The sequence below is a fragment of the Oncorhynchus mykiss genome, chromosome 3 (genome assembly GCF_013265735.2).
Source record: "Oncorhynchus mykiss isolate Arlee chromosome 3, USDA_OmykA_1.1, whole genome shotgun sequence".
In the NCBI taxonomy this organism is placed as follows: Eukaryota; Metazoa; Chordata; class Actinopteri; order Salmoniformes; family Salmonidae; genus Oncorhynchus; species Oncorhynchus mykiss.
In genome coordinates this window covers 5,425,934-5,439,932 of record NC_048567.1, presented here as the reverse complement: position 1 = coordinate 5,439,932, position 13,999 = coordinate 5,425,934, and the positions used below count along the sequence as shown (strand labels likewise).

At 43.9% G+C, this 13,999-nt stretch overlaps 1 protein-coding gene across 3 annotated transcripts in view; it reads left to right on the top strand.

Moving 5' to 3' along the window:
* The first annotated feature begins 29 nt into the window (after positions 1-29).
* Positions 30-13,999, top strand: part of LOC110535504 (calcium-transporting ATPase type 2C member 1) — a 63,782-nt gene continuing 49,812 nt past the window's right edge. The window contains exon 1 of one of the 3 annotated variants that reach the window (XM_036966688.1): positions 30-185. In XM_036966688.1, the coding sequence (XP_036822583.1) occupies positions 162-185 (24 nt within the window). In that variant the 5' untranslated portion in view covers positions 30-161. Of the gene's footprint in view, positions 186-382; positions 406-11,861; positions 11,882-13,999 lie in introns of those variants that run through there. The other 2 variants (XM_036966694.1, XM_036966687.1) reach the window with 2 other exon arrangements.

The following is a 13,999-nucleotide window of genomic DNA, read 5'->3' as shown; positions in this document are numbered from 1 at the left end:
AGAAGTTGCCTAATGTCAATAAACGAGAAAAAGGGACGAGGAGAGGAACTGTTTAGATGATTCAAATACAGCCCTTTATCCCCGCCCTTTCTACGCGACTAGCGTGCTGATCTCACCGGTGACCGTCCGTCAGAGAGAAGCGACAGTGGATTTTACGGAAGATGCTGAAGAAACAGGAGCGGCTGGTAAGTTTCCGGATTTCTGAATGTTATATTCATATCTTCATATATTTAAAACATAGTATATACCCAATAGTGAGTTATATTTAGATATAAAGCAATGTGTTGACAATGGTTTTGTTCTAAAAGGACAGTGGGGGGAGCTGGCGCAAAGGAAAGACAATGTAACGTTAGCTAGCTACAGTACAGTATAATGTTACTGTCGAGAGCTCCATGATCACGAGAGGTGAGCGTGGTGTTGTGTCGCTAAAAATACTGTTTACTTGCCATGTATAAATTGCAGGATAACAGGATAACGTTAGTTGTTTGTTGTCACAGCGAACTTTGAGCTGGTTCAGGGATACATGTGCAGCTTCATGTCAAAGAACAACAAAACCAACAATAGCTATCTAGGTACAAGAGCTTGTAGTTTGCCATAGCCCAACAACCATATCCTCATAGCTATCTATGACGGTTATATAAAGTAAAGTTAGCGTTATATTGCCCTGGCCGGCCCACTTTATTGCTGTCGTTTTCCACTAGCACGGAACGGCGATGTTACTAACCCCCTGGTGATACTACCTTAAATACACGAATAGTTTTGTTCTTCTTACAATGTTAAACAAATCTATTTGCAAGCAACTAAACAACATGTTGAATTTTGCTGATCAATAAAATGTGTCAATGCAATAGTAGGTAGAGCAATGACCTAGATAGCACAACACACACTAACCACGAGTGTGTAGCTTTGGCTAAGCCTGGTTGCATTCAGTGTTCACGGTGTCCTTGTTATCGAGCATTGTGTTTTTGTTTCTGACAGGTTCATAAAGTTGACTGAATTTAATTCAGGGGATGTTGACTGAATTTAATTCAGGAGGTGTTTGCCAATTGATTGAATTAAATTCAGAATCCAGCAAGGCAATGCAACCAGCCATGTAAACAAACACGAACAATTAGCCTACACACACATACATACATACATACATAGTCATTTGAATGGGGCTGCATGGGTGTATCAAGTCATTCACAGTCAGACAGCCTACATCAGAGAGAGAGTGTGTGTGTGAGAGAGAGAGAGCAACCTGAAGTTTATCATTATTGACAAACATGCTATTCTTTCTCAGAGAGAGAGCCTCTGGGGTCAAAGAGGACCACCCATTACTACAACAGAAAAATGTTCTACTAGCGTGGCGTGCACAGTAAGCCAACTGCAGACTAGGCTAAGTGCTGTAGCTTCAAAATTGCCTTGACAATGTATATAAAGACTTTTGTGATGCATTTAGACTGTGTACTTAGCTAAACCGTGTTTATAATTAGGCCTGCACATTTGCAACACTTCCAATGACCAGTTTGGCAATAGCTAGATGTACGTGTTGGTGTGTGCACCATTTACATTGATTAATAACGTCATATAAACTAGACCTGTGTTAATAACTGGGCCTATAAACGATGGACAAGAGTTCATATTGACCTTTTTGAACTTTGATTAGCCTATCCCACAACGTTTTTAACCACAGCCCTCCTATTGGCTGCAGAGACAACATGTTTCTGTTATAAATCTAATTTCCTACACATCCTACAGAAGCCATTTAGCCATGGCTTATGTCATGTTCCTATGCTATCTGAGTGACTTAAACATTATAACAAAATCAATGGGTCCCATGCCATGCCATTTTTTATTTTTTACATTTTAGGTTCTCCCTGAATGTCTAGTTTAACAATTTTTGTGTTGTTCTCAAAGACAATGTTATTTAAAAATATATTGTTCAATTATATTTTTGACATAATTTATATCTGGTTTTAGTCGTTTTGAAGTTTAAACTGAAAACATTTTACCATCTGCTAAATGCATGCAGGGGAAACACTGCGAACACACACACATATGCACTACTTTGTGTGGGAAACTTTGTTTTCTTTAGTGGAGGAGGATAATAATATTATGTCCCCGAAATGACCTTCCCTAGTATGCATGCCATCTGTTACTGAAGTTGATTCAGTTGAGTAGACTAAGCTACCTGGTGTTTCTAAGAGGGTCATGTACCAGGTTAGTCAGGGTGTTTGTTCTCTGATGCAAAGAGAGACAGTATTATGAAATCTGCTCAGTGCATGTTGCCTTGGTGATGAGTTTACGCAAAATAATTAAATAGTTATGAAACAGGCATTAACAGCCATATCCTACAGTGGGTGTCTAAGATAATCACTTGTCCTGAAAAATTAGACCTGGTGCCCTCATCTCACAGACGTCATAAAAAGCGGTTTAGTTCATTTCCACTGCAAAGTATTGTGAGTAATGCCAGAGCATTTCAGCGCTGTTTTGCAAACTGAAAATTCCGCCAGTGTCTAACTGGCAAGAACCTGACTCATGAGTAAAAGCTCTCCGTTCACAGGTCAGATGCACACCACTTTGTTTAATGGCAGAAACATTTTTTACTTGTTTAGGATGAGAATGGTATCCTTAAAATGAGCTAGGCTGTGTTAATGCCCACTGTAACTCAAGTTGTTCAGTTGAGTATGCTAGGCTACCACCTGTGTTTATTCTTCGATGCAGTGTTATGAAATCTGCTCTCTGCAAGTTGCCGTGGTGATAGGTTAACACAGCGTCATTGGATGGTTACAAAAGCAAAATAGTAGGCGGCTAGGCACCTATAATAAAGTCAACCATCCTTGACCCTGTGAAGTTATTCAGTCCAGATAGGATGCCGGGCAGGGAGGGGGCTGTATCCGTGTTGTTGGGAATAGGTGTGGAGTTAGTGTGTTTGCTCTTTATGTTTGCCTGTCAAAGGGAGGGAGAGGGGTGTGGTGGCAAAGTGAAATGGGAGGCGGGACTGGTACAGCCATTGCCCAAGCCCCCTCCCTCTTTTTGCTCTGTCTGTCCTCGCTCTCTTTGCTCTGTCTGTCCTCGCTCTCTTTGCTCTGTCTGTCCTCGCTCTCTTTGCTCTGTCTGTCCTCCCTCTTTTTGCTCTGTCTGTCCTCGCTCTCTTTGCTCTCTGTCCTCGCTCTCTTTGCTCTGTCTGTCCTCGCTCTCTTTGCTCTGTCTGTCCTCGCTCTCTTTGCTCTGTCTGTCCTCGCTCTCTTTGCTCTGTCTGTCTTCGCTCTCTTTGCTCTGTCTGTCCTCGCTCTCTTTGCTCTGTCTGTCCTCGCTCTCTTTGCTCTGTCTGTCCTCGCTCTCTTTGCTCTTCTGTCTGTCCTCGCTCTCTTTGCTCTTCTGTCTGTCCTTGCTCTCTTTGCTCTTCTGTCTGTCCTCATTCTCTTTGCTCTGTCTGTCCTCATTCTCTTTGCTCTGTCTGTTCTCGTTCTCTTTGCTCTGTCTGTCCTCGCTCTCTTTGCTCTTCTGTCTGTCCTCGCTCTCTTTGCTCTTCTGTCTGTCCTCGCTCTCTCGCTGTCCTCGTTCTATTTTTCTCTCAACTCCCCAGGCCCACCATATTCTCTCGCTCTCACTGTCCTTCTTCCCCTCTCTTGCACTCACCATATTTCTCTGTCCATCTTTTCTCCCTGTAACTCCATGTCTTTAGAGCTTAAATTGTACAGCTTTATCCTCACTCTCACAATCCTTCAATCCACCCCTTTCCACCTGTCTAATCACTCCCTTGTGGACTGACATGTCTCTATTACCAGTCCTGTCTTTCTCTTTCCCAGCCTGACTGCTGTCACTCACTGTGGCCTTTTAATAAACCCACCTCTGTTCCAGACCCCTGTTCCAGACAGCAGCACCTAGAACTTGTGTTAGGCTTTGGTGGGATACTGTATATACAGTGCGTTCTTGACTTTGACTTTTTCCACGTTATGTTACAGCCTTATTATAAAATTGATTAAATTCAAATTAAAATCCTCATCAATGGACACACAATACCCTGTAAGGACAAAGCAAAAACAGTTTTTTAGAACATTTTGCAAATGTATAAAACATTTAAACCTTCCCTTATTTACATAAGTATTCAGACCCTTTCCTATGAGACTCGAAATTGACCTCGGGTGCGACTTGTTTCCATTGATCGTCTTAGAGATGTTTCTACACCTTGATTGGAGTCCACCTGTGATAAATTAAATTGATTGGACATGATTTGTAAAGGCATAAACCGGTCTGTATAAGGTCCCACAGTTGACAGTGTATGTCAGAGCAAAAACCAAGCCATGAGGTCGAAGGAATTGTCCGTAGAGCTTTGAGACAGGATAGCATCTTGGCACAGATCTGGGGAAGGGTACCAAAAAATGTCTGCAGTTTTGAAGGTTCCCAAGAACACAGTGGCCAGGGAGGTGACCAAGAACCCAGTGGTCACTCTGACAGAGCTCCAGAGTTCTTCTGTAGAGATGGGAGAACCTTCCAGAAGGACAACCATCTCTGCAGCATTCCACCAATCAGGCTTTTATGGTAGAGTGGCCAGACGGAAGCCACTGCTCAGTAAAAGGCACATGGCAGCACCTAAAGGACTCTTAGTTAATGATGAAACTTAAGATAGAACTATTTAACCTGAATGCCAAGCGTCATATCTGGAGGAAACCTGACACCATCCCTACGGTGTATTTCCGAATGCACTGTACTTTATACCGGGGTATTTGAAAATTGCAAAATCTGCAGCGCACATGAGATGAATTTACACTACAATTCACTATTAAATGTTTGCCATCTGATATCTTATAATGTCTTTCTGCCAGAAATCAAAAAGTTCTGGGTGAGTTATCTGTACATTGCCATTTTTCCCTGTGCTTCCGACTTGTTTTTTTCCCCTCCTCTGTTCTTCTTCCCCTCTCCTCTGTTTTTAAACTTTATTTAACCAGGCAAGTCAGTTAAGAAGACATTTTTATTTACCATGGTGGCCAAACCCGACCGACGCTGGGCCAATTGTGCGCCTCCCTATGGGACTCCCAATCACGGCCAGATGTGATTCAGCTGGGATTCGAACCAGGGACTGTAGTGTCACCTCTTGCACTGAGATGCAGTACCGCTGCGCCACTCTGGAGCCACCCGAAAACACGCTGCTCTTCCTTCAGAAAAGCCTTCATCACAACTTTGTTAATTTGCACAATTTCTCTCATTCACTCTTGCTTGTAAATGACATTCGGTAGCTACTGGCTATGCTTGTATAGCATTAGGAGCTGGATTTGCCTGTCTTTGCAAGTAGTTTGTTTGTTTTTGTTCGTTAACATTTAGCTAATAGCGTCTGTGATTTCGCTATTAGTTTGTGCACATTTTGTTAGGTAAATTGGGCCTCTATTACCAGAATGCTTTCTTTCTTTTTTTCTGCCGCCCAGCCCTCCCCCCATGCCAGTAAATCCCAGGGTGAGAGAAGGACGGTAATAGCCTGTGGTCTAATCATTTATCTGGCCCTCAGGCATTGAGTCTATACACTGGACCAGCAGACCCTGCCCAGTGTCCAAGATAGCCCACTTTCTATTATTAACCTAACTAGATTCAGCAGCACACTATTTTCATGCCCCCTCATGCCCCCTCAAGCAGATCTGTCATTTGCACCACAGATCAACATTTGTCATCACCTGTTTCTGTTCTACACATGGTTAGATTGCATGTTTATACCGAATACCTACAGTTGAAGTCGGAAGTTTACATACACTTTAGCTGGAGTCATTAAAACTTGTTTTTCAACCACTCCACAAATTTCTTGTTAACAAACTGTAGTTTTTGCGCATGACACAAGTCATTTTTCCAACAATTGTTTACAGACAGATTATTTCACTTATAATTCACTGTATCACAATTCCAGTGGGTCAGAAGTTTACATACACTAAGTTGACTTGTGTACAAACAATAGTACACAAGTATTAACACCATGGGACCACGTAGCTGTCATACCGCTCAGGAAGGAGATGCGTTCTATCTCCTAGAGATTAACGTACTTTGGTGTGAAAAGTGCAAATCAATCCCAGAAAAACAGCAAAGGACCTTGTGAAGATGCTGGAGGAAACGGGTACAAAGGTATCTATATCCACAGTAAAACAAGGCCTATATCAACATAACCTGAAAGGCCGCTCAACTGCTTCAGCGACTTCCTACAGTAGGTAATGGGTGGGCTGAAGCCAGTGACTTCCTACAGTAGGTAATGGGTAGGCTGAAGCCAACGACTTCCTACAGTAGGTAATGGGTAGGCTGAAGCCAGGGACTTCCTACAGTAGGTAATGGGTAGGCTGAAGCCAACGACTTCCTACAGTAGGTAATGGTTAGGCTGATGCCAGTGACTTCCTACAGTAGGTAATGGGTGGGCTGAAGCCAGTGACTTCCTACAGTAGGTAATGGGTAGGCTGAAGCCAACAACTTCCTACAGTAGGTAATGGGTAGGCTGAAGCCAGCGACTTCCTACAGTAGGTAATGGGTGGGCTGAAGCCAGCGACTTCCTACAGTAGGTAATGGGTAGGCTGAAGCCAGCGACTTCCTACAGTAGGTAATGGGTAGGCTGATGCCAGTGACTTCCTACAGTAGGTAATGGGTGGGCTGAAGCCAGTGACTTCCTACAGTAGGTAATGGGTAGGCTGAAGCCAACGACTTCCTACAGTACGTAATGGGTAGGCTGAAGCCAACGACTTCCTACAGTAGGTAATGGGTAGGCTGAAGCCAACGACTTCCTACAGTAGGTAATGGGTGAGCTGAAGCCAACGACTTCCTACAGTAGGTAATGGGTAGGCTGAAGCCAACGACTTCCTACAGTGGGTAATGGGTAGGCTGAAGCCAGCAACTTCCTACAGTAGGTAATGGGTATGTCATGTACTGTCATGTTGTCTTGTCTCTGTCCTTTCCCTTCACCCTGTCTCCCTCTGCTGGTCGTTGTTAGGTTACCTTTTCTCCCCCTCTTTCCCCCAGCTGTGCCTTGTCTCCTCCTAACCACCTCGTCACCCCTTTTCCCACCTGTTCCCTTTTTCCCTCTGATTAGGTCCCTATATCTCTCTCTGTTTCTGCTCCTGTCCTTGTCGGATTCTTGTTTGTTGTGTTTCATGCCTGAACCAGACTGTCGTCATGTTTGCTGTAACCTTGTCTTGTCCTGTCGGAATCTGCCGGTCCGTCTGAGCCTACCTATGTTTGGTAATTAAAGAAGCTCTGTTTAAGTTAATTCGCTTTTGGGTCCTCATTCACGCACCGTAACAGGGTAGGCTGAAGCCAGCGACTTCCTACAGTAGGTAATGGGTAGGCTGAAGCCAGCGACTTCCTACAGTAGGTAATGGGTGGGCTGAAGCCAGCGACTTCCTACAGTAGGTAATGGGTGGGCTGAAGCCAACAACTTCCTACAGTAGGTAATGGGTGGGCTGAAGCCAACGACTTCCTACAGTAGGTAATGGGTAGGCTGAAGCCAGCGACTTCCTACAGTAGGTAATGGGTAGGCTGAAGCCAGCGACTTCCTACAGTAGGTAATGGGTAGGCTGAAGCCAGCGACTTCCTACAGTAGGTAATGGGTAGGCTGAAGCCAGCTACTTCCTACAGTAGGTAATGGGTGGGCTGATGCCAGTGACTTCCTACAGTAGGTAATGGGTAGGCTGATGCCAGTGACTTCCTACAGTAGGTAATGGGTAGGCTGATGCCAGTGACTTCCTACAGTAGGTAATGGGTAGGCTGATGCCAGTGACTTCCTACAGTAGGTAATGGGTGGGCTGATGCCAGTGACTTCCTACAGTAGGTAATGGGTAGGCTGATGCCAGTGACTTCCTACAGTAGGTAATGGGTAGGCTGATGCCAGTGACTTCCTACAGTAGGTAATGGGTAGGCTGATGCCAGTGACTTCCTACAGTAGGTAATGGGTGGGCTGAAGCCAGCGACTTCCTACAGTAGGTAATGGGTAGGCTGATGCCAGTGACTTCCTACAGTAGGTAATGGGTAGGCTGAAGCCAACGACTTCCTACAGTACGTAATGGGTAGGCTGAAGCCAACGACTTCCTACAGTAGGTAATGGGTAGGCTGAAGCCAACGACTTCCTACAGTAGGTAATGGGTGGGCTGAAGCCAACGACTTCCTACAGTAGGTAATGGGTGGGCTGAAGCCAACGACTTCCTACAGTAGGTAATGGGTAGGCTGAAGCCAGCGACTTCCTACAGTAGGTAATGGGTAGGCTGAAGCCAGCGACTTCCTACAGTAGGTAATGGGTAGGCTGAAGCCAGCGACTTCCTACAGTAGGTAATGGGTAGGCTGAAGCCAGCAACTTCCTACAGTAGGTAATGGGTGGGCTGATGCCAGTGACTTCCTACAGTAGGTAATGGGTAGGCTGATGCCAGTGACTTCCTACAGTAGGTAATGGGTAGGCTGATGCCAGTGACTTCCTACAGTAGGTAATGGGTAGGCTGATGCCAGTGACTTCCTACAGTAGGTAATGGGTGGGCTGAAGCCAGCGACTTCCTACAGTAGGTAATGGGTAGGCTGATGCCAGTGACTTCCTACAGTAGGTAATGGGTAGGCTGATGCCAGTGACTTCCTACAGTAGGTAATGGGTGGGCTGAAGCCAGCGACTTCCTACAGTAGGTAATGGGTGGGCTGAAGCCAGCGACTTCCTACAGTAGGTAATGGGTGGGCTTTTTCTGAAACCCTTGTCAGGTTGCGTATCTCAATCGCTGTTGTCTTGTTCAACAATGGCCCCTCTGAACACATTGTAGAAGGACATAATAAGGCCTTTCTTAAGGGCACCTGAGTCCCTGCGTCTGTATTGCAAGGTCAGAACATTAATGATCCTAGTCATTTTCAACAGTTTCTCTTTGTGCCCCTGTGTTGTGTATAGGCGTGTTTTGCTATGTAGAAAACGTTGGATGAAATGTTTTTTTCTTTGCAAATCCTTAAGAATGACCTGCAAGGTGAGCTCTTTCATAGGCTGAAGAGTTAGGCTACAATCTTCATTGTGTGCCTGCTTACCTGGCACACCCATCAGCTGGCACACATCATTATTCACACTGATGTGACGGTAAATATTATAACGCCCATGCTATTGTGTTTTTTTAACAATAGCATCTAGTAGAGGTCGACCGATTTAATTGGAATGGCCGATTTAATTAGGGCCGATTTCAAGTTTTCATAACAATCGGAAATCTGTATTTTTGGGCTCCGATTTCCGATATTTGTAAAATATATTTTTTTTATACCTTTATTTAACTAGGCAAGTCAGTTAAGAACACATTCTTATTTTCAATGACGGCCTAGGAACTGTGGGTTAACTGACTTGCCTAGTAATTTCTCTTGTGTTCATTGCACACGGAGTCAGGGTATATGCAACAGTTTGGGCTGCCTGGCTCATTGCTAACTAATTTGCCAGAATTTTACGTAATTATGACATAACATTGAAGGTTGTGCAATGTAACAAGAATATTTAGACTTAGGGATGCCACCCGTTAGATAAAATACCGAACGGTTCCATATTTCACTGAAATAATAAATGTTTTGTTTTCGAAATGATAGTTTCCGGATTATACCATAATAATGACCAAAGGCTCGTATTTCTGTGTGTTATTATGTTATAATTAAGTCTGATTTGATAGAGCAGTCTGACTGAGCAGCAGCAGACCCGTAATCATTCATTCAAACAGCACTTTCGTGCGTTTTGCCAGCAGCTCTTCGCAAGTACAGCGCTGTTTATGACTTCAAGCCTATCAGCCTGATGGCTGGTGTAACCGATGTGAAATGGCTAGCTAGTTAGCTGGGTGTGCGCTAATACCGTTTCAAACGTCACTCGCTTTTAGATTTGGAGTAGTTATTCCCCCCGCGGCTTTTGTGGAGCGATGGGTAACGATGCTTTGAGTGTGGCTGTTGTCTATGTGTTCCTGGTTCGAGCCCAGGTAGGGGCGAGGAGAGGGACAGAAGCTATACTGTTACACTGGCAATACTATAGTGCCTAAGAATATCCAATAGTCAAAGGTTAATGAAATACAAATGGTATCGAGAGAAATAGTCCTATAAATACTATATTAACTACAACCCAAAACCTCTTACTTTGGAATATTGAAGTCTCATGTTAAAAGGAACCACCAACTTTCATATGTTCTCATGTTCTGAGCAAGGAACTTAAACGTTAGCTTTTTTACATGGCACACATTTTTACATGGCACATATTGCATATTGGCACATATTACTTTCTTCTCCAACACTTTGTTTTTGCATTATTTAAACCAAATTGAACATGTTTCATTATTTATTTGAGGCTAAATTGATTTTATTGATGTGTTATATTAAGTTAAAATAAGTGTTAATTCAGTATTGTTGTAATTGTCATTATTATTAAAAAAAACAAAAAAAACAAATAGGTCGATTTAATCGGTATCGGCCTTTTTGGTCCTCCAATAATCGGTATCGGCGTTGAAAAATCATAATCGGTCGACCTCTAGCATCTAGCATTGTTCTGGGTGGAAACAAGCGGAAGTCATGCGATTTGTAGGAATTTTCCAATCTCTGTCTCTTCTTCTGTCTTGACTGCAGACTTACCCACAAGTAACAGTGACAGTCCCTAGCAGCCCTCTATCGGTGCAAAGAGCAGTCTTTGTTTGTTCATTGGCATGGCTTCTATGTTTCGCTGAGTCACTATGAAAGCATAGCATCTTAGCCTGGCTAGCTGTTATTGAAATGTTCTCTGCACACTCCTTCCCTCTACCTGGAACGTCTGGACAATGTCAGATAATAATATTTGTATATTTTAGTACAAAACATTCCAGTATAGAGCTGGGACAGTAAACCAAAAATGATCAACACCGATCACTTACCGCAGGCATTTTGCTGATATTGTTCATTACGAGCCTATACTAGAAACATTTGAAGTTTGAAATGAAGTAAGTTTACTAATATGGGTGATTGTTAATGGGACAATTGATGGCTACAACCATCAAACTAGTATATCATTTTTTTTTTTAAATGTCATAAACCTATTATTCTATTTAGCGTTATCTCATCAATTCAGGGAAATTTATTGCGATATGGATTTTTGCCCGTACCGCCCAGCTCGATTCCTGTAGTGTTCCAAAAACTCATGGCCATCTCTTGAACTCTATTGCATTCGTGTGGTGTTTCCATTGACCTCTCACAATGTCTTATTTTATCTAATCTCTCCTTTCCATTGACCTCTCAACAGGTCTTGTTTGATCTGATCTCTCCTTTCCATTGACCTCTCACAATGTCTTATTTGATCCGATCTCTCCTTTCCATTGACCTCTCACAATGTCTTGTTTGATCTGATATCTCCTTTCCATTGACCTCTCAACAGGTCTTGTTTGATCTGATCTCTCCTTTCCATTGACCTCTCAACAGGTCTTGTTTGATCTGATCTCTCCTTTCCATTGACCTCTCAACAGGTCTTGTTTGATCTGATCTCTCCTTTCCATTGACCTCTCAACAGGTCTTGTTTGATCTGATCTCTCCTTTCCATTGACCTCTCAACAGGTCTTGTTTGATCCGATCTTTCCTTTCCATTGACCTCTCAGCAGGTCTTGTTTGATCTGATCTCTCCTTTCCATTGACCTCTCAACAGGTCTTGTTTGATCCGATCTTTCCTTTCCATATTTGAGCTGATTGCTCCTATTTGATCCTGGTGCTCCTCCTCCCTATGGCTACTCAGTAGGCGTGTGTTAAAGTAGGCGTGTGTTGACCATGTTCAGATCAGACCCTGTGGAAGCACAATACTCCGATTGTACCTATTGCCTCTTATTAGCTTGAGAGAGAGAGACAAACTAATTCAGCCAGTCAACCTGTTGATATTGACAGGTACTGATCTACAACGATAATGGCCATCCCGGACCCGGTAACTACACCTATAATAGTATGTGCAGTCTGTCAAGTCTAGCCTGTCTTTTTGTGAGAGAGGGTGTGCGTGAGACAATTTGCAGCTGTGTGTTTGGTTCTCTGTGTGATAGGCCACTGATTTTCTCTTTGTTTGCTTGAGAAAGAGGGAGAAACCGATTCCCCAGACTGTGATTCAGCCACTCAACCTGTTTATATTGACAGGTAGCAGCCTGATTTATAAAGATAATGACTGACCTAGACCAGGAAACAACACCTGTAGTGTGTTGTTCTCTCACCTAGCTACCTTGTGATGAATGCACTACTGTAAACAGACCAGGGTTTAAATACCATTTAGGCTATTTCAATAAGGCCTTATTTCAAAGACATGTTGTAAGTATTTAGATATTTTCTCTTTGAAAATACAAGTATTTTTAATATTAGAATGTATTTGTAAATAAACTTGATGTTTGGGCATGTATTTGAAAATACTCAAATACACAGACACATTTTTATTTTTAAATAAAAATATTTAAATACTCTATGCATTTGAACCCTGGCCTGCTTGGTCCTATAATGGACCTGGACCCAACACCGTGTGTGTGTGTGTGTGTGTGTGAGACAGATTGCATCTGTGTGTTTAGTTCTCTGTGGGCTAGGTTACTGAGTTCTCTGTGGGCTAGGTTACTGAGTTCTCTGTGGGCTAGGTTACTGAGTTCTCTGTGGGCTAGGTTACTGAGTTCTCTGTGGGCTAGGTTACTGAGTTCTCTGTGGGCTAGGTTACTGAGTTCTCTGTGGGCTAGGTTACTGAGTTCTCTTTGTTTTCTTGGTGGTAACATAGCCTAAATGCGGTTTGCCAATGGGTTAGAAAGTTTAGTCAAATTAACAGCACTGTTGTTGCACTGTCCATAGGGTTAGTCTGTCACTGTGTCCGTAGGGTTAGTCTGTCACTGTGTCCGTAGGGTTAGTCTGTCACTGTGTCCGTAGGGTTAGTCTGTCACTGTGTCCATGTAGGGTTAGTCTGTCACTGTGTCCGTATAGGGTTAGTCCGTCACTGTGTCCGTATAGGGTTAGTCTGTCACTGTGTCCGTAGGGTTAGTCTGTCACTGTGTCCGTAGGGTTAGTCTGTCACTGTGTCCATGTAGGGTTAGTCTGTCACTGTGTCCATGTAGGGTTAGTCTGTCACTGTGTCCATGTAGGGTTAGTTTATGGCAGGGGTCTCCAACAAGATGGATTGACAAGGTGATGTGGAGTGAAATGTGATGGATTGACACAGTCAGGGACACAGGATGGAGTGGATGAATTAACTTATGATCAAATTGTAGTAGGGAAAATCCTTCCTCCTTTGTCTTCCTAATCACAGTTGTTCTGAAGCGAGAGTAGGAACGCTGACGTATAGCTCCGTTTCTGTTTGATTTGACTCTGTGTTTACACTAAGAAGCTGGTAGTGAGCATAGGGGAAGGTGAGTCAGCATACAGCAGTAACCTAGCCCTATCACCAACCTCATCTTTCTTTCAAAGCCCCTTTCTCACGGTATCAACTTGCCACTGCCTACAGGAGGGTAGCTCCCCAGGAACAGGGTTGGAGTGAAAACCTACAGGAGGGTATCTCTCCAGGAACAGGGTTGGAGTGGGAACCTACAGGAGGGTATCTCTCCAGGAACAGGGTTGGAGTGAGAACCTACAGGAGGGTATCTCTCCAGGAACAGGGTTGGAGTGAAAACCTACAAGAGGGTATCTCTCCAGGAACAGGGTTGGGGTGAAAACCTACAGGAGGGTAGCTGTCCAGGAACAGGGTTGGAGTGTGAACCTACAGGAGGGTAGCTCCCTGGGAGCAGGGTTGGAGTGTGAACCTACAGGAGGGTAGCTCCCTGGGAACAGGGTTGGAGTGAAAACCTACAGGAGGGTATCTCTCCAGGAACAGGGTTGGAGTGAAAACCTACAGGAGGGTATCTCTCCAGGAACAGGGTTGGAGTGAGAACCTACAGGAGGGTATCTCTCCAGGAACAGGGATGGAGTGAGAACCTACAGGAGGGTATCTCTCCAGGAACAGGGTTGGAGTGAAAACCTACAGGAGGGTATCTCTCCAGGAACAGGGTTGCAGTGAAAACCTACAGGAGGGTATCTCTCCAGGAACAGGGTTGGAGTGAAAACCTAC